Genomic DNA, 26,768 nt, shown 5'->3' on the forward strand with positions numbered 1-26,768 from the left:
TAGTCAGTCTAGTGGAAAACCATTAAACACCTAGTGCTATGCTAAATTAGTATAATTGCCAGAAATTTAAAGAATATTGTATATATTATTTGATTTTCCTAATCACAGCAACTAAAATATTTCATTTTAATGGTTTAATGTCAAAGGGTACACAATTATTCCCAAAATGCTTGAATCATAACTTCTAGATAAAATGTGTATGTGCCAGTTATTTAAGAAGCTTCCAGAAACAGAATAGAAAAACATGAATACTACAAAAAATTAGAAAGGTAGTAAGAATATAACAATAGTGTCATCCACAAAAAACTTAGAGACCAGAGAAGTATGCTTCTGGATGAAAAATGTTTGTGTATTTGGAATAGTTTATTTCAGTTTCTTAGTCTACATTTTTACATCTTAAAAAGAACTCTGAAAATTATTTAGAGATGTAATAAAGAGCAATGGGTTGAGTTTAAGAATAAAAATGTGCATAGAGTATAAGTCATCTCATATCTACATAACCTAAGTGTCACTACTATTTTTATTTTGTGAAGAAAAAGGAAACATGGATATGCTGTAAAATGTCCCATACCCAGGAAACTTAAAAATACTATCAAATCTGATAAATGAGAAGCAAGCTATTATATCTTACAGTAATTGTGTCATAGCTATGTTGGTCTCAAGATGCATCTTTTATTAGAGTAGTGGACAACTTTTTCAGACCTGATGAAATACCTAAAAGTTTGCCTGTTCCTTTTCCATCTACATTTATTAGTGTAAGAAGATATATTTTCCCTTTTGTTAGAACTTCCAATGTAATAAATTTATTTTATTTGAAAACTTTTTTGTTATTTGCAATTGGTAATTCGGAGTCCCAAAGCACAAATTTAGTGAGTGGCAGATCTGTAAGGTCTTACTCAATGACCTCCTGCCAAGAAATGGGGCCTGAAACTTCCTCAGATGTCAGCAGGAATGAGAGACATTCTTTCTAAACTCAGCAGTCAGAATCTCCAAGGAGAGAATTCTTCACAACAACTTCTTACATGTCAAGCTTGAGCAGTACAGACAAAATTATGCATGAAGTTTCAATAATTTCAAGATGAGACAGATTTCTATTTATATATTTATCACTTTCTCACAATGTGATTGGAAAGAGGCTGAAAGAAAATAGACTGTATCCTTTCCTTTTAGTTCTTATTAGGCACTTTGCAAATGCTGGAGAGATGCAGCCTTTGCCCCAAGAGGTTGCAGTCTGTAGAATAAGACTCATTCTTCCTGTTCTCCATTGGACAAAGTTTAGAAATTAACTTTAATGCAGCAAATATTAATAAAGTCCTCATAAAGTGCTGAGTGGATGAATGCTGTACTTTGATAAAACTGAAACTCAAAAGATACCTTTAAAAGCTTGTCTTGAATATAACAGAAACTGTCGTGACGGAGGGAAGACACAGTCGCTCAATATGAGTGATCAGCAGACTTCGTTTATTGTCTCTTACAGTCACCTTTTATGCCTTGTTATAATTAGCTCATACATATTACAAAAGTTAAGCTCATTATTGGTTAGTTGCCTAAATACCAAGCCCGCCCCTAGTTTCTCTTCTGTAGTTTTCTGTTCCCACCTGCAACATTCTTTTCCCACCAAAATCTTCCTGTTACTGTGTAACAAGGACAGCCAAAGACAGTGTATTTTGCTTTACTTCAGATAAGCTGAGAGCGATGTGCATTTTTGTCCAGCCAGCTGGACTATGTCTATGTGACCCTTTTCAGCTAGTCAGTTATCCACAAGAAACAACAATAACAGTTCAAATGAACTGTAGGTATATTAGCTAATGCTTACTATCAGACACTATTGACATCTGACTTTTTGGAAGAATTTAAGAATTTGTGAGCTAAGTCACAGGGAGAAAAAGAAGAGCAATTTAGAAATAGTAATGTAGGGAGATGGCCTGCAAATATTTTATTTACATGAGAAATACTGCTTTAGTGATTGTGAATACTACTGCACTTGGTTAAATGACTGGTCTGCAAGAACAAGACAATACTTTTAATCCTCACTCCCTGAGAAAGATCTTATTTTAAACCATGTAAGTAGCTGTGCTTTATCCATTTCAGTTCTGTTGAAAGAAATGAGATTACTCAGGATAATGTTAGGAAAACCTTATTCCCTAAATATTGTACCAATTAGTCTTTATAGTATGGAATCGTATGAACTTTCTTAAGAGATATATATATATATTTTACATTGTACACAGAACAGTCATGATTAAGTAAGCATGACTAAAGGACCCCAGGTCATTGCAAGGAGGAGGACAGCCTGAAGAATAAAGGATACCCCTGGACTACCGAAAGTTAATGCCAGCATCCTAGCTCCTCTAACACCTTTGTGAAACTCTCCCATTATCTGGCATCATAAATAAGTAACTGTAGCAAGACTGACTCCAGGGATGTCTAGATCAAGAAAGAAGCAGATGCATGATGATGCCTGTTGTGGTTTAACCCCAGCCAGCAATTAAGCACCACACAGCCACTTGCTCACTTGCCCCTGGTGGGATGGGGGAGAGAATTGAAAGAGTAAACGTGAGAAAAATCATGGATTGAGATAAAGACAGTTTAATAGGTAAAGCTAAAGCTGTGCATGCAAGCAAAGCAAAACAAGAAATTCATTCGCTACTTCCCATGGGCAGGCAGATGTTCAGCCACCTCCAGGAAAGCAGGGATCCATCATGCGTAATGGTTATTTGGGAAGTAACCATCTCCTCTTCCTCCTTCTTCCCCCATGCTGAGCATGATGTCATATGATATGGAGTATCTCTATGGTCAGTTGGGGTCAGCTGTCCCAGCTGTGTCCTCTTCCAACTACTCGCTGGCAGGGTGGTGTGAGAAACAGAGAAGGCCTTGACTCTGTGTAAGTACTGCTGAGCAATAACGAAAAATATCCCTGAATTATCAACACTTGTTCACAAATCCAAAACACAGCACTGTGCTAGCTACCAAGAAGAAAATTATCCCAGCCAAAACCAGCACATGCCATAAAATTATAGTTGCTTTGCAAAACAGCAAGTGTGCATTAAGTAGTGATTGATCAAATCATGTTGTACCTGAACGGTTGAAACATATAAGAACCATATGTAAAACCACATTCAGGGTGCCTTAGTTTGGATGGGACACCTCATGCATGAATAAAGGATACTCTTGTAATTCTATACTTTGTGTCCTAGCCTTTCTCTTCAGTTGGCATTGACCAGTTTCAAAATTTTTGTGACAATAACAACCATGTATAGATGGATGAGATTCCTAAAATACAAATATTTTGGGACACAGACTTTGTGTTTTATGAGAAGGAAGACTTTGCTGGATTTAAACAAAAATGACCAGCCTTATTAAACTGTTTTATCACAGTGACGATTTCAAATCACAGCTACCAGCAAACATCCAGTTTCTCAACTTATCTAGATGCTCTAACAGTACACCTACAGCTGTCTCCTTTCATAGGATGGAGAGGGAAACCAAAAGTTCAGCAATTTGCTTGCAATGATGCACTGTTAATGATGTAACCCAATTGATGGATGAATTTATATCTATAGGTTTGCTCATACCAGGTAAGTCAATCCCAGCCAGGCCCATGCAGGTACACAGCCACCCCAGTGCTTCCATAGAGCCCACCCTGGTCAGGGTCAAAAGGTTGCTCTGCGGGCACACAGCCCCCCGCGACACGGAGCCCGCGTACCCAAGCCCAAGGGCAGGCAGCCTTCGGCGGGCGCGGACACGGGCCAGGTACACGCTAACCCTCTCCCTCTAGTTCTCCGTTCCCATCTTGCCCTACCGGAGGGGGGGGAAAGGAGGCGGGGGAAAATGGACAGACAGCGGACACACACGATCCCAACAATAGGAGAAACTAGCACCACCCCAATCCAACCGCAGTGATACCCGCCCACAGCAGCAGGAAAAAAGGGAGCCACAGAGATGCAGGCGTGCGTACTACCCCTTTTTCCCCCCGCCTCCCTTCCTAGCTCTTCCAATCACGTGGTGCGAGGAGGCGGGGGTCGGGTTGTCACGTGAGAGCAGGAGGCTGGGACTGGTGACCCAGGCTGGAGGGGAAGATGGCGGCGCAGAGAGAGATTCCGCTATTGGTGGAGGTACGTCCCGCCGACTTCGAGGTGCTGGAGGATGGCAAGAACGTCTTTGCTAGCCCCGTATCCACCTTGGAGGTGAGAGCCCGCTTATCTTGCAGTCGCCCTCTCTCTTTCTCCGGCGTAGTCTATTACTGCGGGGCCCAGCCATTGCCTAGACCTCCGCGGTGGAATGTGATGGTGCCGGCGCCCATCAGGCCCTCCTTGACTACTGGGGGTCCATTCCCACCCCCATTTCGGCCTCGGGCTGTGGCCCTCGTCGTTCTCTTTGAGAGCAGCAGCTCCTTGGCTCTTGCCTTTTGGTGAGGAGAGTTGCCTCGCCAGGGGCCCTCCGGGACTCTCAGCCCCGCGTGGACTCGGTCGTTTCCCCTGAAGTCTTTCTCCTGTCAAAAAAACCCACGGAAAAGTCTCTCTCCAGGTATCACACCTGCAATTGTTCAGAGAAATCAAGAATCTGAAAGATCTAAAAATGTGTGGTGAATACATCTATAAACCAGTCTTACTTTCCATGTCAGGAGTCTAATAAAAAAAACCCAACCAATACAACTGAATGTGTAAATACTTCCTAGTTCTGAAAAATGCTCATATATTCGTTAAAGTGGGAGCCTTTTTCTAAGTTGTGGACGTGTTTCACCTGTGCTAATGACTTATGGAAAAATTTTGTTCTTTGTGTATAGTTTTTAAAAAGAAAATTGTGTTCCACATTTCCTGAAGTTTCCTTTCTCTGACCTTTACAGTAATAACATCAGTGTGTATTTCTTTGTTTTGCTCTGACTGTTGCTTGTCCTTAGAAAGGTCAATAAGTAAAGAGGCTCTTAAATGTATTTTTTAAAGACACTTGCCTTCTCTGAAGTAGCTTAAAAATTTTGGGGTTTTTTTTTCTTTTTATAGATAATCTGTGCAATGCTACCAACAAAAAAATCTGTGGAAAAATACTGTGAAGGAATAACAAATTATATGATTTGTGAACCTGCAGTTGTCAGGATCTATTTTAATAGACTTCTTTACATCTCTGTGATACAGTGTGTATTATTGGAGAGTCTAGTTTTATACTTTCAGAAAAACTGCAATAAAACATAAATAATTTCTTTATTGATGTGCTCTTGAATTAAACTCCCAAGAGATGTGATAGAATTAATATCTAATCCACACTATAACAATGAAAATTCCTCATCTTAACAATTAAAAATAGTTACTGAAAACTATAGCTGGAAGAACTGGTGAAGAAATGCCCTTTCTCTGTATTGAGTGGTTTGGTTGACCGTTCTATTGTGCTGCTTTGTTTTTGTAGTCATTTTATTTGGAAGAAAGTAATTAAGTCGCAAAGGGAAGCCTCATTGCTTAAAGAGAAACTTTGAAGACAAAAGCTTTTTTTACTTTTAATCAACTAGAGTGCTTAGGAAAGAACCTTGCTCTTGTGAATTTCTAGCAAATTTGGAAGGAAGAGATCACGAAGATTGAGTCTGAACTTCTCCCTAGCTTAAAGCTAGATTGTTTAACTTAAGTGTACAGGGCACCTTAGTCCAGAGAAGAACGATTATTTCATGGTGTGGCTCTAATTAAATGTATATATTTTAGTATTGTTGTGGTGTTGTAGTCCTATAATATTCACGAACTAGCTGTTTCTAAATGGCAGTAGCAGCTCTATTAAAATAAAACCAGAGCTGACTTAATCCTGACCATATGTATGTTTGCTGATTAACTAGAGAGGAGAGCATGGCAGGTGACAGTGAGGTCCAAAACCAATTTATGTGAAGGTTATGGTGCTTTGAGAGGGTTCCTAACTGTTTTAATCTTGGAGCTGGCTCCTTGCTTTTTGTGTGATTAATTTCTGTTCTTGCCCCCCTCCTTCCCCCCCCCTTCTTTTTGCACTTCACAGAAGATATACTGTTCTGTTTTTACCTATAATTTGGCTAAGCTAAGCAGTGAAAAAGCTGTAACATTGCTAATAATTCTATTAAAATAGCTTCAGTGTTAGCATTTGCTTTATAAGAAATTTTGTTAACTCGCCTAACTTTGTTCCAACAAAATATAAATTTCATATATATTATGAACAGTAAAAATAAATGAAACTTTGAAATTTCTTATGGCTGCAAGCAGCTGTGTATTGTTTGAATGGAGCTAACATGTTCACTTAATCTCTGAAAAACTGGTATGGAGCACTTGGAGACTTTTTTTTAACATAGAAAAAATTACTAAACGTAATCTAAATATAAGCCTTTCCAAAAGGACCTTCATAATGAAACTACATTCAGAATGCTAATATACTTATTCTAGATATTTCTGTAGTAGTTTTTCATGTAAATTATGCTCGAGGAAATGGGTATTTATTATTTTTTCTGACAGAAATGAAAAGAGCTGCTGACTAGTTTGTATCCTTTGTTTATTGTTATCCCACTAAGAATAGGGAATGGAAATAGTTGATTGGGTTTCCTTTCTGTACATCATCTTGCTTTGTTTCTTTGTAATGAAAGAATGTTTACTGCAATACTTATATACTGATATGTGACAACTGGTTCTCTGCTATTTCATTTTTTTTTCCTCTTTTTATAACAGTCAAGTTCTTCATCTCCAGAGCTAGCAAGTCTTCCTGCAGAAGACCTCAGCACAAACTCTAATGGTCCAAAGCCAGCAGAATTCATGCCAGATGATGATAGAGAAGAACTCTTTGCTGGTAACTGCTTTTTTTCTTCTAATGTAGCTTCATAGACTCTTTTCTTTTTGGACTTAAAGGGGTGTGCTTTTGTGAGGAGGAGGAGGAGGAAGAAAACCTTTTTATGCTGTAAAAGGTAATTTCCATGTCTGTAAGGAAATATGAAGCAGTACCCTTGCAATGGAAACTCTGATTTTAAGTTTAAGCAATTTAATATTGTCGTAAATCTTAACCATTGTTCAACCTGTTGAAGATATACTTTCTGGAAAATTCATTAAGTAATGTTTTCCTTTGGATATTAGGAGTATCACTGGTCTTTGTTGATCATTCTTTATTGGATTCGGTGATCACCTATTTAATTGAAGTCCTATGATCTTCTGCAATATACTGTCAAATTTATGAACTTGAAATAATTTGCAAGAAAAGTGACACACTATAAAAGGAAAAACAGCTGAAGTTCTTTGCGTAAAGTTTGTTCTACTGTTAATACAGTTGAATATTATTGTAAAACTGTTTTGAACTGTCACCTTTCTAAACTGCAAGCAGAAGACAATATTGCTTATTAGCAGAGAAGTGATATGTGACTTCTCTTTAGGGGTAGATGAGCTTTTAAAAATTTCAATAGTAAATTAAAACTGGAGATTTTTTTTCACCAAATTTGTGTGTTGTCATCTGAGCAGTAAAAACTTTGCTACGCTCTTGACAATACATATTTTTGTAATGGAACTATTAAGAATTACATACTGAAGGAATGGCACTTTGAGAAGCTTATTTGATAGAAAAGTTAAATGTCTTAAGAACTTGACAATGATGTACAGGATTTTTTCTTGTGAGACTCTAGCTTTAGTTAAGTTTCATTACTAAATATAGGTTTCTCTATGATATATACTGTCACTGCATAGTGTGACAGTGTTAGCTAGTTAATAACTTGTTCTGCTGATGGTAATATAGCATGTCTTGTTATGTAATAATATTCAACTTCATGTGTGTGTAAAAACATGAGCAAGTTAAAGCCTTGTTTTTTACTGTATAACCATTTATAGCTGTCCCAGTCCTTTTTTCCAATTACGAAGACTGATAATTCAGATCATATTGCAAGTTGAAGGGCATTTCTACTTATTAAAAGACTTTTTTATTATAATAAAAAGGTTAAGAACTGACATATGGGATCAGTCCTGGCATTTCACTAGTGTAAGATTTGGTCTCTAATATTTGACAGTACTGGACGTTTTGGAGAGAGATGTATGAAAGTTTTGATAAGTAATCAATTACACTTATTTTTAATCCTTGGTCAGTCACTACTTTGATGTTGGTTTTCTACAGTCTATTTTTTGTAACATGGATTATGGTTGCTGTCACAATTACAGGTGTAGGAGCATTTACTATTCAAGAGATGTAATGTTTAGAATATATTGCATATCAAAGGATGGTTCTAAACATTGCTTCTTAATCTAACACTTTTCCTATTAGTGAGTCAGTTGACAGTCTACTTTGAATACACTCCTAATCTTATCTTTGTTTGTATCCTGATGTAATTATATTTAAATAAAGTTTATAGTATTTAGTTCTGGGCTGCTTTATATAAATAAGTGTATACGTGTGTCCATTACCTTTGTTCTCAATTTATCAAACTTATATTTGCATATATTTGAACTTAGATTCTAACAGTGTCATAGTTTGCAAACTCTCTTAAAACAGTCTTAAATGAAATGGAGAATAATTAAGAATTCAGTGATAATCCTAGTAGTTTTGTATTTATATTGTCTGATCTTATGACCTACAAAGACTAGGAACACTTTGCTAGTACAAGAAAGCTTTATTTTTAATTTGGTTATATAGCTTCAGTATGTAAAGTCAGCTTTTTGTAGCTGTAGGGTCACAGGCCCTTTGCCTTTTAGGAAAGCAGGTTCTCCTTTGGCTGGAAAATATTAAATTAAGAAAAAAGGTGGCTGGACTAAATATTGATGAGATCCAGACAGAAGTAACAGTTTAGCAGCCAGATTGTTGCAAGTGAATGGAACACTGAAAAAAGATAAATCATTTAATGAGTTTGAATTTTACTATGGAAGACATTTCTTCAAATGTAAGCAGCATTCAACTGTGAAAGCATCTGACGTGCTGCATGTCTAATGCAACTAAAAGTGATTTTTAAAAGGTCAATTCATATACAAAGGCTAGTGAAAACTCTCAAATGGGGAAAAAAAGACTTATTTATAGAGCTTAACACAACTTGCAGAAACATGATATTTTTAACAGTAGCCTGTTCTAAACAGGAATTTTGCATAATACAGTTCTGTCCTAGTGATGAACTTCTAAATTTGTATCACTGTCAGCATATGTATTCTCAAAAGCAATGTCTAATTTTTGTTCCAGTGCTGTGTACTCATGAGCACTCTTTAGCACTGTTTTGCTAGACATTGATGGTCATCCAGCCTTTCTGATGCTGATTTGCTATGAACAGGAACCAATGCGAGAAGGCTACGTGAGATATCCATTTCCTTGCTTTTAGCTTGATTGTGTAAGCCTTATTTTCTATGAAAGCAAGGCTCAAGTTTTAAAAGAATAAAAATTGAATGCAACTTTTTTTTTTTCCCAATATGCTGAAATTCCAAAGAAATCTTATCTTGAAAGATTATAGGGACAGTTAACTGGAGGGGAAGAGAATGAAGTTCTACAACTTCCTAGCTTGTGTTGGTCCTTCACGTTGAATTATTAGACACTATAAAACCCAGGTAAAGGAAGTCCTATGAATGGCTCCTGAAAGGAGGGACTGACTTTTGTAGAGCATTAAAAAAACTGTAGTTTTGCAGACTTATTTGTAAAAATGTGATGATTTTCCTCTCTAACTACTGTAGGCTTCATAAATCTTTTTCATTGTTCGCCTAATAATGCAACCTAATGGAAAAGGAGGTGAGAGAGAACAAATTAGAAAATGTCCTGTACTGTCTTAACACAGTTCAGAATCTCGAATTTTTGTAGGCTTTTTTGACTATATTTTTAAAAACTCTTTGCTACTGTGTTTTAAGGACAGCTATAAGGTTACATCTGCAATAAACTGTTTTTAGATATTCCTATTTAAGGGAGGAAAAAAACCTGCTATGCAACAGCAGTCAGAAGAGAGGAGTGAGAATGTGAGACATACAATTATGCAGACACCAAGGCCAGTGAAGAAGCAAGGGGAGGAGGTGCTCCAGGTGCTGGAGCAGAGATTCCCCTGTAGCCTTAGTGAAGACCATGGTGTTATGGTTTAACACCAGCTGGCAACCAAGCTCACTCACTCCTGCCCCGCAGCAGGATGTGGGGGGAAGAGAACTGGAAAGGCAAAAGTGAGAAAACTCATGGGTTGAGATAAGAACAGTTTAATAATTGAAATATAATAATAATAATGATGTAATGAAAAGGAAAATAACAAAAAAACCCCAACAACAAATAAAACCCAAGACAGACAAGTGATGCAAATGAAAAACAGTTGTTCACCACCAACTGACTGATGCCCAGCCAGTCCCCATATAGTGGCCCCCGGCCAAATTTCTCTCTAGTTTATATGCTGAGCATGATGTCATATGGTATGGAATATCCCACTAGTCAGTTGGAGTCATCTGTCCCAGCTGTCTCCTCCCAACTTTTTGTGCACCCCCAGGCTACTTGCTGGTGGGGTGGTATAAGGAGCAGAGAAGGCCTTGACTCTGTGTAAGCACTGCTCAGCAATAACTAAAACATCCCTGAATTATCAACATTGTTTTGGTCACAAATCCAAAATGTAGCCCCATACTAGCTACCGTGAAGAAAATTAACTATCCCAGCCAAAACTAGCACATTCTCCACCCCTTATTCCATACCATATATGTTATGCTCAGGTCCCACACTATCCAATACATTCTCAATAACTACCACGCCCCTTCCTATCCTTTGATATAATACACAGATATCATTTATTCCCTTAGTCTATGGATCACCCCTGTAAAATATCCATAAATGTCTACAAAATGTCCATTGAGTTAATTTAGTCCATGACTTTGGGCTCCATCTGTTATGGCGGTCACTCAGGACAGGAGAGGTGTGTTGCATGGAGTTACTGGACACCAAAGCCAACTCAGGTTGGGTCACTGCTGCACTTGCATTGCTGCTTGTAAGGTTTGTCCTCCAATGGTTCAGGTGGGTTTTGCTATAGTCATTCCTGTAACATGTAGCTCATGGGTTACAACATTTTAAAGGTATATCCATTACAATCTCCACCTCTGTTTTCTTTGGACTAGGTTATAAGGTTTAACATTGCAATGAACTCCTCCCCTTACTCTTAGCTTGGCTAACAAAGTGTTCCTGCTATAGTAATTCCTATAACATGCAACTCCAATCATGGAGTATTTTCACCCAGGATTAAATCACTTTGAGGTACACATTGGACTCCTTCATCTTTCTGCATTACCCACCAAGTGCATCCAGGTTGTTGAGCAAAACCAATACCTTGAGTAGGTTTATCCTTTCCTGAGGAAGAAATAACCCAGACTGTTTTTCCCAACAAGTTCCTTATATGTAATAAGGGGATTTCATCTCCTTCCACAGTTTGCAGGTGTTTTGATTGGGCAGGGCCAGGTTGACTGGCAGATCCTCTGGTGTTAACTAACCAAGTGGTTTCTGCTAAATGTGTATCCCAATGCTTAAATGTCTCAGCACCCATTACTCTCAGTGTAGTTTTTAACAGTCCATTGTATTATTCAGTTTTCCCGGAGGCTGGTGCATGTCAGGGGATGTGATACACCCAGTCAATGCCATGTTCCTTAGCCCAGGTGTTTATGAGGTTGTTTTGGAAATGAGTCACATTGTCTGATTCAATTCTTTCTGCAGTGCCATGTTGCCATAAGGCTTGCTTTTCAAGGCCCAGGATAGTGTTCTGAGCAGTGGCATGGGGCACAGGGTATGTTTCCAACCATCCAGTAGTCACTTCCACCATTATAAGCACATGGTGCTTGCCATGGTGGGTTCATGGTAGTGTGATATAATCAATCTGCCAGGCCTCCCTATATTGATATTTCAGCCATTGTTCTCTATACCAAAAAGGCTTTAGCCGCTTAGCTTGTTTTATTATGGTGCACGTTTGACATTCATGAATATCCTGTGCAATGGCATCAATAATCAAGTCCACCCCTTGATCATGAGCCTATTTGTATGTTGCATCCCTTCCTAGATGTCCTGATGTGGCATGAACCCATCGAGCAATAAATTGCTCTCCCTTATGTTCCCAATTCAGATCCACCTGAGCCACTTCAATTCTAGCAGCTTGCTCCACCTACTCATTGTTTTGATGTTCTTCAGTGGCCCAGCTCTTGGGTACATGAGCATCGATGTGATGTACTTTTACAACCTGGTTCTCCAACCAAGCAGCAATATCTTGCCACAATGCAGAATCCCAGATGGGTTTTCCTCTGTGTTGCCAGTTGCTCTGCTTCCATTGCTGTAGCCATCCCCACAGAGCATTTTCTTGTCCCCACAGACAATTCATGATTCAGTACAGAGGTAAAGTCTTGGCCATTTTCCTCGTCCAGCAATATCTAAAGCCATCTGGATGGCTTTCACCTCTGCAAACTGACTCAATTCTATTTGTCCTTCAGCAATTTCTTCAGCTTGCTGTGTAGGACTTCACAGAGCAGCTTTCCGCCTTCAATGTTTTCCCACAGTACGACAGGTTCCATCTGTAAACAGGGCATATTGCTTCTAATTTTCTGGTAATTTATTATACACTGGGGCCTCTTCAGCATGAGTCACCTCAGGTGACACTGAAGGTTTGACCTTCTGGCCAGTCCATGACCGTTTCCAGGATTCCTGGGCAGTCGGGGTTTCCCATTCAAGCCTGTTGCGTGATCAGTGCGACCAACTTCATGTAGCATCAGTTGCATGATGTGTAGAGGGGACCCTCCCTTTAAACATCCATCCAAGCACAATCTAGGTGCCAAAAGGAACTGTGCTTCAGTATGAATTACTTCTGAATCAGCTCAAATTCCTTCATATGCTGATAATATTTCTTTTTCACTTAGAGTGTAACAGGCTTCAGATCCTTTGTATCCCCAGCTCCAAACCCCTAAAGGTTGACCTCGTGTCTTTCTAGGTGCTTTCTGCCAGAGGCTCCAAGTGAGGCCTTTATCCCTGGATGAAATGTAAAGCATGTTTTTTACATCTTGTCCTGTCTGGATTGGCCCAAGTGGTACTGCATGAACTATTTAATTTGTGCAAAGGCTTGCTGGTGCTCAGGGCCCCATTCAAAATCGTTCTTCTGGGTCACTTGATAGAGAGGGCGTACAATCAGACTGTAACCTGGAATATGCATTCTCCAAAAACCCACAACTCCTAAGAATGCTTGTGTTTCTTTTTTTAGTTGGTGGAGACATAGCTGTTATTTTATTGATCTCACCCGTTGGGATATGACGACTCTCATCTTGCCATTTTATTCTTAAAAACTGAATTTCCTGTATAGGTCCTTTGACCTTTCTTTGGTTTATGGCAAAACCAGCTTCGAAAATAATTTGGATTTTTCTTCTCCCCTTCTCAAACACTTCCTCTGCTGTGTTGCCCCACATGATGGCATCGATATACTGCAGGTGTTCAGGAGTTTCACCTTGTTCCAGTGCAGTCTGTATCAATCCATGACAAATTGTAGGACTGTGTTTCCATCCCTGGTGCAGTTGATTCCAGGTGTACTGGATACCTCCAAGTGAAAGCAAACTGTGGTCTGCACTCTGCTGCCAAAGGGATTGAGAAAAATGGATTTGTAATATCAATTGTTGTATAGCATTTGGCAGCCTTTGACTCCAGTTCATATTGGAGTTCTAGCATGTCTGGTATGGTGGTGCTCAGTGACAGTGTGACTTTGTTCAGGCCTCAATAGTCCACTGTTAGCTTCCACTCTCTGTTAGATTTTTGCACTGGCCATATGACACTTTAAAAAAGTGTGAATGAGACTTACTGATGACTCCTTGACTCTAGTTGACAGATCAGCTTATGGATAGGAACCAGGGAGTCTCAATTGGTGCGATATTGTTGCCACTGCACTGTCATGGTAGCAATTGGAACCTGTTGTTCTTTAACTTGCAGCAACCCCACCACAGACGGATCCTCTGACGGACCAGGCAAGCTAGACATCTCTTTAATCTTCTCCGTACTCAAGGCAGCAATACCAAAAGCCCACTGGTAGCCTTTTGGGTCTTTAAAGTACCTTCTCCTGAGGTAGTCTATGCCAAGGATACATGGAGCCTTTGGACCAGTCACAGTAGGATGCTTTTGCCACTCATTCTCAGTTAGGCTTACCTCAGCCTCCAACACAGACAGTTCTTGGGATCCTCCCATCACTCTGGAAGTACAGATGGATTCTGCCCCTTTGTAATCTGATGGTATTAGAGTACACTATGCACTGGTGTCCACTAGAGCTTTATAATCATGTGGGGCTGATATGCTGAGCCATCAAACCCACACAGTCCAGTAAACCCAGTTGTCCCTTTCCTCTGCCTACCCAAAGGCAGGGCCCCTCTATTCCTGGTTGGAGTCTTCATTACTTGATTTTTGTAACTGCAAAACAGAAGTCCCTTCATCAGGGTCAAAAGTATGATCAGCCCTTCTACTCTGCCCAGCAGACACTGGAGCAGTAATTTTCCTGGATGGATGCATTTTGGCTGTTGTTTCTCCTTGCAGTTCTTGTACCCGAGCTTCTAGTCTCCAGGTAGGTTCACCATCCCACTTCTTCATGTCCTCCCCCTGGTCACGCAGGAAGAACCGCAAAGTGCACATGGTGTGTGCAACCAGTACCCTTTCTCTTGAACAGTAAAAAGGCTGACAATAGCCAAGGCCTTGGTTGGAGTGTGTGAGGAAGACCTGCCCTTCTCAGTTTCCTCAGACATTTTTTGGGTCAGTCTGTACACAGCTGAGACACAGGCCCGCATGGAGGGAGCAAGTTTATCTTTGTATACTTGGAGTTGTCGGCCAGTCTACCCATATTTGCTGCCTCTGTGTCTGTCCAGCTCATTATCACTAGGGTATGGGTGTATGACATCGGTGCATTTCGTACAAACTTTTGCCACATAGACCACATGCACTGCATTTCATCCAGGTCTTGGATGTCAGGTCATTATACATCACCTCCACCATGGCTAGTTCCCTCAGATACTGGATACCTCCCTCAATGGTGGTCCATTTGCTTTGGGAATTTACAGGTTCTTCCTTGAAGGGATACGTATCTTTCACGCTTGACAGGAGTTGTCACCAAAGACTGAGGACTCCTGCTTTTTTTTTCCAATCCCTTTGTCAATGGCCTTATCCTTAGCAAGGGATCCCAGCTGCTGGGCTTCCTTACCCTCTAATTCCTGACTACTGCCCCAATATCCCAGCATCAGAGTAACCAGCTGAGAATTAGCTCACCTGGTTGATGGCTAAAATCTTTTTGCATATCTTGCAGCTCACTTAGGGATAGGGATTGAGTGGTTTCTGTCTCATTTATGATTTCAGTCTCTTCCTGTTCTTGTGACTGCTCTGCTGCAGAACAGGCTGCCTCTTCTGATTCTTTCTCCTGCTCCCTCTTAGGAGAAACTTCTTCATCCTTTACTAAATGAGTTGACTTCTGCTTCCATTGTTTTTTAGTTATAGGGGCGAGTGATATAGTATCTGGTTTAGCCATAGTGTCTGTTGGTACGTTTTTCCTCTCTTCTTCCTGAGGATGCTGCATAATATCAAGCAGTGTTTGCTGCATAATATCAAGCAGTGTTTGGTAGATGCTGGCCAGGGCCCAGCACAGCATGATAAGTTGTGCCTCTTTGGAATAGCCACAGCATCTTTTTCTAAGTATTCTATCACTTCATCAAGATCCTGTAGATGTGCAGGAATGAAATTCCAGACCATTGGAGGTGAGTTCTCTAGATACCTGCCCATATTCTCCTACATGCCATGCCACCCATGACCATACTGCCACGGAGCCTTGGTCATATTCCTAAATTGCTTGTTAACCTTAGACAAAACTGAAGCAATATTCCTAAGAAGTACCAATAGAAGTATTTTAACTACCCAAGGATGTTCAAGATACGGAGAAGTTATTGTAACAAGGGAGAAAACATCACAGAAGAAGGTAGCAAAGTTGCTATTCTCTATTTCCTCCACAAAAAACCTCTCAAAGGAAGAAGTATAATTGTTATTTGTCTCCATGAGATGGTACCCGAAGTACAGTAATGGATTCAATACAGAGCCCAAATACCAGATTAAGCTCAAGGCCAGTGTTTAGTAATAAACCTCCCAGGCAAAACATCATTAATCACTACAGAGCATAGCAAACTGCAAAAGCCAACCAATCTTTAACAGGTACAGCAAAAAAAAAAAAAAAAAAAGTATGGTGCAGATCAGATAAACTAATATTGAGAACAGATGAATCAATATTGTGACACACAACTGTTAACAGATATAAATAATTTCTAATATGTTCTGGTCAATCTGTTATTATCTCAAACCCTTTGAGCCCCACCTTAAGTGCCAAAAAGGACTGTTGTGGTTTAACCCCAACCGGCAATTGCGCACCACACAGACACTTGCTCACTCCCCCCTAGCAGGATGGGGAGGAAGAGAATTGCAAGGGTAAAAGTGAGAAAACTTGTGGGTTGAGATAAGAAAAGTTTAATAATTGAAATAAAGTATGACGATGATGATGGTGATAATAGTAATGAAAAGAAAAATAACAAAATAAAAGAAATAAAACTCAAGAAAGACAAGTGATGGAAATTAAAAACTGTCCTGGCTTCAGCTGGGATAGAGTTAATTTTCTTCTTAGTAGCTGGTGCAGTGCTGTGTTTTGGCTCTGATGTGAGAACAATGTTGATAGGACACTGATGGTTTTAGTTGTTGCTGGGTGATGTTTATACTAAGTCAAGGACTTTTCAGTTTCTCAGACCTTGCCAGCAAGAAGGCTGGAGGGGCACAAGAAATTGGGAGGGGACACAGCCAGGGCAGCTGACTTGAACTAGTCAAAGGGATATTCCATATCATGGGACATCATGCTCAGTATATAAACTGGGGGGGAGTTGGTCGGAGCCTGATGATCACTGCTCGGAGACTGGCTGAGCATTGGTCAGTGGGTGGTAAGCAACTGTGCATCATTTGTTTTCTTTTCTCCCTTCCTTTTGGATTTCATTCCTCTCCCCTTCACCCTCTTTTTCATTATATTTTTAATTATTATTATTGTTGTTGTTGTTTTTATTTTATTTCAATTATTATATTGTTCTTATCTTAACCCTTGAGTTTTACATTCCTTCCTGATCCTCCTCCCCATCCCTCTGGGTGGGGTGGGAAGTGAGCGAGCAGCTGTATGGTACTTAGCTGCCAGCTGGCTTTAAACCAGGACAAAAACAATTGCTCACCACCAACCGACCAATGCCCACTAATCCCTAAGCAGTGGCCCCTGGCCAGCTTTCCCCCTAGATTATATGCTGAGCATGATGTCATATGGTATGGAATATCTCTTCGGTCAGTTGGGGTCAGCTGTCCTGGCTGTGTCCCCTCCCAACTTTTTGTGCACCCCCAGGCTACTCGCTGGTGGGGCAGTGTGAGAAACAGAGAAGGCCTTGACTCTGTGTAAGCACTGCTCAACAATAACTAAAACATCCCTGAATCATCAACACTGTTTTGGTCACAAATCCAAAACAGCCCCATACTAGCTACCATGAAGAAAATTAACTCTACCCCAGCTAAAACCAGTACACATGGTGAGGCAGGTTCTCTCCCTGCAGCTCATGGAGGTTAACAGTGGAGTAGATATCCACCTGCAGTCTGTGGAGGACCCCATGCTGGAGCAGGTAGATTCACCCAAAGGAGGCTGTGACCCCATGGAAAGGATCTCCACCTGGAGCAAGCTCCTGGCAGGACCTGGGACCAGGTGGAGAGAGGAGACCATACTGGAGGACGTTTGCTGGCAAGAATTGGGACTCCATGAGGGACCCATGCTGGAGAGTCTGTTCCTGAAGGACTGCACCCCATGGAAAGGACCCACGCTGGAGACATTTGTGGAGGACTGTCTCCTGTGGGAGGGACCCCACGCTAAAGCAGGGGAAGAGTGTGTGGAGGAAGGAGTAGCAGAGACAACATATGATGTACTGACAGCAACTTCCATTCCCTGTCCCCATCACCACTTGGGGGGAGGAGGTAGAGAAAAATTGGCAAAGTTGAGCCCAGGAAGAAGAGAGGGGTGGAGAGAAGGTGTTTTAAGATTTGGTTTAATTTCTCATCACCCTATTCTGATTTTCATTGGTAATAAATTAATTTTAATTTCTTTGAATCTGTTTTGTCCATTACAGTAATTGGGGGATGATCTCTCCCTGTCCTTATCTCAACCCATGAGCCTTTCATTATATTTTTCTCCCCCTGTCCAGCTGAGGAGGGGGAGTGATAGAGCAGTTTGGTGGGCACCTGGTGTCTAGCCAGAGTTAACACACTACAAAAGTATAGTAGCCTTCAGTTTTTATTATAGAGCTATTACAGACTTCTTTTCCCCTTTAGAATCTGAGTCTTGAATGATAATATCCTACTTTTAAAATTTTTATGCTTTGATTCTAAACAAAAAATATAATGAGCTTTTCTGTCTCCCCTGGTTCCTTTCCACTGGCTATTCTGTTTCACTTATCTAGAATTATTTTGTGTGTTGGATGCATGCAAACTTGTGGGTGAGAGGTAAGAGGAGGATGGCATAAATTCCCCTTTCTTTTCTCCTCAAAGAACTGACCTGCTGCTATCAATCAGAAACAGTTAATGTTTCCCTTGCTAGTATAAACTGTCTGTTGTCATTTATCTCCTCTAGTTAGGAAACTGAAAAGGAGGGTTAGTAGGCAGCAGCTTTAAAAATTTGGTAATGCTCAAACAACCTGGGGTCACACAGCTTGAGAAATACTGGTTCAGATGAAGTCTAATGTTATGTCAGTGGTAATCCTGAAGTTGGCATTCCTGCTGAAAGGAAGCCTTCTTCCATTTTCATCTGGTTGTTCCTGCCCCTTTGTCTCTAGCAGAAGTAATGCACCAGCATAGTTTCAGCCATTTGCTGAACAGTGGCAGGTAGCTGATTCTTTTTGGAGTTCATGTCAAAAATCACCTAGATTAGTTTGTTATATTAATCCATGTGTGGATATAGGTCTGAAAAGGAGGAGTGGTGGGAGAAAGTGTGCTACTGTTTCATCTTATAGTGCTAGTTGGTTGTTTTGAATTCATGCTGTTTTTATGAGGTCATACTTTTACAGTAATGGAAATGTTTTGAAGATATTTGAAGATATAGCAAAGTGCTTAATGGTGATTAATGGTTTGTTTCCCAAACATGCATGAAGAAAAATATCTGTGACAGAAAAAAAATATTAATTAGAGTGGCTTTATATGTATTTTTTTCTTTCTGTGAAATAGCTGTATAACTTCTCTCATTTGGTGGCTGACAGCAATAAGGACTACCTCTTTTCCATATCTAGGTGTTGTTCTTCCAAGATCTCAGTCTAACGGCTTCCTTACAACTATTTTGTCATGGCTTCCCACCTGATCTGAAATTGTGAATTAAATATCTTTATTGGTCTAAGATGCAATATCCTTCCTGTGGCTTTTGAGGGTAGGAAGCCATCAGTAGGATCCTTCAAAAAGATGTAGCAGTAAAAGTAAAGCAATGGTAAGAAAATAAATCTTTTTCAGAGAAAGCTTTTGGATAATCATTGATCATATTAAAAACTGAAGAATACAAAAGGTGATTGCTTTTAAGCTGAGTTTGCAAATACTATGGAAATTTCTAATCTGAAATTAGGAAGAGCATTGTCAGCAGGTTGAGGGAGGTCATCCCCTCTACTCAGCCCTGGCAAGACACATCTGTAGCACTGAGTCTAATTTTGGGCTCCCCAGTACAAGAGAAGAGAAAGCTGGGAGGGGGGAAATCTTATCTATTTGTATAAATACCTGATAGGGGTCAGGGGGGTAAAGAAGACTAAGCCAGACTCTTCTCAGTAGTATCCAGTGACAGGATAAGAGGCAATGGACACACACTGAAATACAAGAATTTCCATGTAAACATAAGGGAAAACTTTCTTACAGTGAGGGTGGTCAGGCACTGGCAAAGATTGCCCAGTGAGGTTGTAGAGTCTCCCTCCTTAGAGATACCCAAAACCTGACTGGATATAGTCCTGAGTAACCTGTTCTAGTTGACCTTGCTCGAACATGGGGAGTTGGACTAGATAATCTCAAGAGGCCCCTTCCAACCTCAGCAATTCTGTGGTTTTATGAAATACCCCAAAACAAAGTAGTAACATGCACTGGTTTTTGCTGGGATAGAGTTAATTTTATTCATAGAAGCTCATATGATGCTATGTTTTGAATTTGTGATGAAAACGGTGTTGATAATACATTGATGTTTTAGTTGTTGTTGAACAGTGCTTACACAGAGTCAAGGTCTTTTCTGCTTTTCACACTGCCCTGCCAGCAAGTAGGCTGGGGGTGCACAAAAAGTTGGGAGGGGACACAGCCGGGACAGCTGACCCCAGCTGACCAAAGGGATATTCCATACTGTATGACACCATGCTCAGCAATAAAAACTGCAGGGAGGAAGGGGTAGATGTTTGGATTTATGGCATTTGTCTTTCCAAGTAACCATTTAACTATGATGAATCATCAAATGGTTTGGTTTGGAAGGGACCTTTAAAAATCATCTAGTCCAACCCCCCTGCCATGGACAGGGGCATCTTTCGCTAGATCAGGTTGCTCAAAGCCCTGTTCAACCTGACCTTGAACATTTCTGAAGTCCTGCTTTCCTGGAAATGGCTAAATGTCTGCCTACCAGTGGGAAGTTGCTTGCACACAGAGCTTTGCTTTATCTATTAAACTGTCTTCATCTTAACCCATGAGTTTTCTCACTTTTGCCCTTCTGATTTTCTTCCCCATCCCACTGTAGAGGGAGAGTGAGCAAGCGCTGACGTACGGAATTAGACTCTATAACTCGAAAGTTATAAAGTAGGTATGTTTATTGCGCACAGATGCACGGGGGATCGCTCCTCCACAAGCATGCATGCCCGAAGTGACGAACCATCTCACATTTATACAATAAAACAAATGAATATTCAATTAACGCCTATACATATTCGTTACCTAAACCCCGCTTCGTATGTTAATTAGCTTATCAGTCCGTTTCCTGGAATGTGGTGGTCTTGCAGGTTTGTAGGTGATTCATGTCCTTGTGACCATCCAATCTTCTCCAGCAAGGAGACTTAGCACTCCCTCCCTCTAGATAGCATTGGAATGTCTCTCATCCTTTTCTCATTCTTTTTTAAATAGCCCCTTTGTTAGAGGAAGAAGGGCAGGCATCTCCTCAAAACTGTAGTCGTCTCCTCAAAGCTGTGTGCCTATGTGACCAGACACCGCACCCATGACTAGTCACCATACCCACATTCCTGAGCAGACACATACAATCACAGTCGGTGTCCATTGTCCCCATTTCACACTATTTCTCCATATCAGCACTGTGTGGTGCTGAGCTGCCTACCAGGGTTAACCCACAACATGACAGTAAGCTTGCAAATGCTTGCAGTCTTTTTCATCCCTGAAGCAGAGAAGGGTGGTTTTGTTCATTTATGAAAAATAATTAAGTATTGGCAAAAAGTGTTAGGGAAGAATGGAAAACAGAATTGACTAGCAGAATGTCTTTTAAGTAGCAGCAGGGGTGAAGTTGAGTTATTTTGATTGATTATGAAAGAACATAATATCACTTTTTTGTGGTAATGATTGGATTCACTTGCTCAGGAGGCTTTATCCAGTTCTGATTTTTAGATTGCTTATAGTGATTCAAAGAATCTATCACCAATATTAGAGTGAGCGGAGGTTATCTTTATTCCGCAGCGCTGGGTGCATGGGGGATCGCTCCACCAAAGTCATGCACACCGAGGGAACCTTTCAGCCCCCTCTTTATACAAGTCACTCATGTCTATTCATTAACTTTCTGGAAACTCATTAACATATCTCCAACCTGGACAATTAGCACATTCCCATTCAAGGACCTAATATATCTTCAAGTTAACAATATTAACATATCTTGTGCCTGGACAATTAGCACACTCCCTATGTCACCCATTCAAGGATTTAGTACATCCTCAAGTCAACAATAAGGGTCTCCTCAGATAAACATGAGCACACCGTTCTTTAAATAAATCATATATGGCCCATTATTCATTCCCCCCTTTTCTAACAACTATTGTAAATTCTTTTACACCTATAAAAAATCACTATGCTCTAGGATCATTATTTGACAGCACCAAACAAGACATTGAAGTAATACACATATTGGTATTCCTAAAATTATAAAATCTGAAACCTGTTCCATATCTTATGGATATCTGTTTCAATTTGATTACTTTGGTCTACATATACATCCAGTAATCATTCCACCCATCAGATTGGGAACAAGTATTTTGCCCTGGGTTTCCAGGAAATGCTCCCCCTTGCGGCGAATGAAGAGACGGGACGCAGCTTGATGCAAGCAAGTTGTCCATTTATTAGTGATTTTCTTACAATTATATATGTTTCTACCTTCTACATATTACACACTGATTGGTTAAATCTTAAGCGTAAAAAACACTGATTGGTTGATATTTAAGGCACACCGTTAGAACAATAGGAACTTACTAGTTTATCTTGACCTAGCAATAATTTCTATTCCAAGGTTAGGGAGTTTCTTTCTACGTGGCTTTCTTGATTACATATTGGCGCCATCCGTTCCCTTATCTGGCTACTTGTTTCTCTGTCCGTCTGGTTGCCTCCTCAACTGTAACGGCTCAGGGGTCTGCAGTTAGCTTGTTCCTTGGTTCCCAGGGCTTGTGCCCTACAAGTTCTAACAAGTCTCTATTCATCAGGCTATCAGTACTTGGACTCTTGTCCTTGAGGCCTTGTCCTACACCCCCTGTCCTGCTTCGAGCTTTCCAATGACAGTTATTATCACATTTCATAAATATTGTGGTTGTTAGGTTTAATATTTGTAAATCAAATCTGGGACCCAACTCATATGTTTTATCATCAAATAGGCAATATCCTCCACCATCGCCTGGCTTTTTCCAAAAGTCTGGCCAGGTAGGCCATTTGTCATCGAGATAATTCCAGTTTTGAGAGGCCACCCCATACAGGGATGTTACCAGGCCTCCTTTAGGAAGAGAGGTACATCTCCAGCATTCCTTGGCTTTCGTAGCATTAGCAACCATTTGCAATATTTAAGACAGGTATTGTTTACCCATGCTTCAGTTTCTAAAATACTGACAACTGTTACAATCAAGATCAGAATAACTTTATACAAATATCCCCGATCCTTTTGACAGTCCATTGTGTCTCCAGAGATTTCTTTACCCGTCAATATCAGGTTCCTCCTTTATCTTGATTGCAGTAAATATGGCCAACAATACTCAATAGGGTCCATTCCACTTGTCTTGTAGAGGATCACCCTATTATGATTACAATCTAAAGAACCTAGTCCCATGGGTCCTGCTGAGGTGACGGCCCATGATTTCTTAGGAGCCTTCTTTATGGCAAGTAGTGAATCCAGGCTGGTTGTTCTCTTATCTTGAAGGCGTGAAGGTTGTCAGCAGCACCTGATAGGGTCCTTCCCACTTTTCTTCCAAAGGTTTCCCTGAAAAAGTCTTTATCACCAGATTTAAAGGAACTGACTGGTTGATCTAATCCTCTGGCCCTTGTTAATTGTCTCTGGAGGGCCTTCACATATTCCCACAAATATCCCTCCCCAAATTGTAACTGGTACGGTCTCCCATATAATATTTCAAAAGGGCTCAAATTCTCCTTTGTTCTCGGTTTAGTTTGTATTCTTAATAACGCCAAGGGAAGAGACTGTGGCCAAGTTAGATTTGTCTCTTGTCCTATTTCCGCTATCTGTTGTTTAATTAAATGGTTCATTTTTTTCACTTGCCCGTCAGGGTCACTAAATGTGGTGACGCAAGTCGAGGTGGACTGAAAAGAAACACTATGTCTGCGTGGCTGGGTTCAGACAAAATGGCCTTTATTGTTTATACAAACTATTTATATATCTTAGACAGTACAGGTGTCAGACCCTGATAGGTTTTTGTGTCCTTCTTGCTCGCTATTTGCTGTTGCTGTAGGTGCCCGTATGCTGCGGTTCTAAGTTCCGGTTCTTCACATCCTGTTTACAGACCTGACAATTTGTGGCTGTCGTAAAGGTACACGGCTAAGTCTTTGAAGTCAGCTAACTTGTCTGCAGACCCGCTGCAGACCCCAACACTTGCCCACTTGCTTGAGGCCTATAAGGAGTATGTCATTGCCAATCTATTCTTTATACTGTACTCACTTGTATTATTTTGGCACAAAAGTGTGAGCCTCTATTGGAAGAGATTGTTGCCAGAACCCCAAAGCAGGGGATAATTTCATTCAACAATCCTTTCGTTACCTCTCTTGCTTTATTTGTTCAACAAGGGAAAGTTTCTGGCCAACCTGAAAATGTATCAGTCATAACTAATAAATATCGGTACCCCCCTTTTCTTGGGAGTTTGGAAAAATCAACTTGCCACTGTTGTCCTGGATAATTTCCTCTATTAATGTTCCCTAGTTTTATTCTATTTGCTACATTGGGATTATTACGTAAACGCATTTTGCATTGCTGAGTCACCTGTTTTATTACAGTATACAAGTTTCGCCCTAACAATTTCTGATTTAGACTTTTATAATGTATCAGCTCCCCAATGAGTCTTATTATGTTCTATTAGGGCTGTGGTCCATATTAAATTGGATGGTACCGCTATACGGCCATTTGCCAAATAAGCCCTCTTATTTAATTTTATTTTACCATTCATGTCCTGAATTAGCTTTAGGTCTTCTTTAGAATAATTTGGCTCCTGATCTGTACTTACAGTTTGGATTTTACCATCTGGTATTAAGGATAAATCCTCCTTTCCCACCTCCTCTGCTACTCGTCAGGCCTCGTGGTCGGCCAGGTGGTTTCCAATTTCCAAATCAGTGCCTCAATGGGCCATCTTATGTTCTTCCTTCCTGGATGACCCTCTTATAACAGCGGGGGCCGTTCCTCACATCAAGGTCTGGCATGGCACATGTTCCCACCGCTCAACGCCTACTGGGTTGCAACCAACAGCGGAGCTCAAGATTCTTCTTGGTGGCAAACACAGAGGCCAACCCAGTCTTGCCCTTGACTATGGTAGGAGGCACCCGACCAACCTTATTTCTTGTACTTTGTTGTCAATGCAGAGTTTCACCTGCGCATCCCATAACAAGTCACTGTCATGGCAAAACACACAGATTTACATGAGTAGAACTACTACAGAGTGTATTTTATTTCAGTTTTTCTGCCAATATCCCCACAGCCTTGCTGACCAAGGGATATTGTTTTACCTGAGCTCGCAGGCCTCCTGCTTATCATTTTACTGTAACAGGTAACACATTTTTCACCTTTCCTGGAATTTATTTTCAGATACACCTGGTTAAAAATTTCTTTTACTTCAGGGAGGTCCTCTTTTCCACTTTTCTGTTGAATTAAAGATAAGCTCAAGATTTCAATTAATTGATCATATTTAACTTTTGGTTTCATTTCACCTTCTTTAAACGTCTAGATGTTCTAATAAATCTCATCCCAACAAAGATTTTGGTGAACTTGGCATTCTTATTTGTTTTCTTAGTTTGTACTTTAAAGGTTTCAGGATGTGTCTTTGGGCATAAGGTGGCAGGACTGCTTGAGAGAGCTTTAAACTGGAATCGAATGGGGAAAGGGATACCAACAGGATTGCCAAAGGAAAACCAAGGGTTGGCATGTCATGTCATCACCAGAGGGTGGCTATGCTAGTGGGAATGTTTACACTGCTCCTGGGAGCATCGAGTGCTCAGGAGTGTATCTGAAATCCTTATACAGCAACACACACAGTATGAGAAACAAACAGGATGTACTGGAAGCATTGTTAACCTCCCAGAACCATGATGTCTTTGGTATTAGTGAGACTTAGTGGAATGAGTCCCACGATAGGAGTGCTGGGATGGAAGACTACAGGCTGTTCAGGAGGGATAGGCAGGGCAGGCAAAGTGGAGTTGTTGCACTGTATGTAAGGGAGAGGTTTGATTGTACAGCCCTTACAGTTAGTGATTATGTGGTTGAGAGCTTCTGGGTGAGGATTAGGGGGATGGAAAACAAAGGAGATGTTGTAGTGGGTGTCTTCTACCAATCGCTCAGCCAGGATGTAAGCACTGATGAGTTATTCTATAGGCAATTAGGAGAAATTTGAGGATTGCCCTTATTGGAGACATCACCCATGAAATGGTTGAGTTTAAAATTTTCAGTGTAATGAGAAAAAAGGACAGAAGAGTTGCTACCCTAGACTTCAGGAGAGCAAACTTTAAGCTATTCAGGAAGCTATTTATCAGAGTTCCCTGGGAATCTGCTTTTGAGGGCTTAGGAGTCCATGAGTGCTGGTCAGTTTTAAGAACCACCTTTTAGAAGCACAGGAACAGGTAATGCCATTGTGCCAAAAGTCAAACAAGCAGGGCAGAAGAGCAGCTTTGCTGAACAGGGAACTCCTTTTGGAGCTCGAGAGGAAAAATAAATTGTATGATCTCTGGAAGCAAGGTCAGGCTTCACAGGAAGATTATAGAGCTGTGGTTTGTACATGCAGGGAGAACACACAAAGCAAGCCAAAGCTCAATTGGAGTTGAAATGGGCCAGTGTTGTGCTGGACAACAAGAAAGTCTTTTTAAAGTATGTTAATAACAAGAGGGGGTCCGAAGAAAACATTGGGCTGATACTTGTTGAAGAATGTCACCTGACTAATAGGGATGAAGAAAAAGCAGAAGCATTCAATGCATTTTTTGCCTCAGTCTTTAATAATATTGATAAACTTGGGCTGCCCAGTCATCTGAGTCAGAGGGCCACAAGTGCAAGAACAGTGACTTTGCATTTGTGGACACAGAATTTGTAAGGGATCAGCTGAATGTTCATAATTCCGTGGGGCCTGATGGAATTCATC

General features: G+C 40.5%; 2 protein-coding genes across 7 annotated transcripts in view; one reads left to right on the forward strand and one right to left on the reverse strand.

Annotated features, from left to right (window-relative positions):
- LOC119140802 (spindlin-Z) overlaps positions 1 to 26,768 on the reverse strand; it is a 314,042-nt gene that overhangs the window by 195,511 nt on the left and 91,763 nt on the right. The gene's annotated exons all lie outside the window — the stretch shown is intronic.
- LOC119140796 (sorting nexin-2-like) overlaps positions 3,008 to 26,768 on the forward strand; it is a 50,160-nt gene continuing 26,399 nt past the window's right edge. For 2 of the 6 annotated variants that reach the window (XM_037372401.1, XM_037372400.1), the window contains exons 1-2: positions 3,012 to 4,187; positions 6,666 to 6,783. In XM_037372401.1, coding sequence (XP_037228298.1) covers positions 4,080 to 4,187; positions 6,666 to 6,783 — 226 coding nt within the window. In that variant the 5' untranslated portion in view covers positions 3,012 to 4,079. Of the gene's footprint in view, positions 4,188 to 6,665; positions 6,784 to 26,768 lie in introns of all 6 variants that reach the window. The other 4 variants (XM_037372396.1, XM_037372402.1, XM_037372398.1 and 1 more) reach the window with 3 other exon arrangements.

This window comes from Falco rusticolus, chromosome W, assembly GCF_015220075.1.
Source record: "Falco rusticolus isolate bFalRus1 chromosome W, bFalRus1.pri, whole genome shotgun sequence".
Lineage (NCBI taxonomy): Eukaryota > Metazoa > Chordata > Aves > Falconiformes > Falconidae > Falco > Falco rusticolus.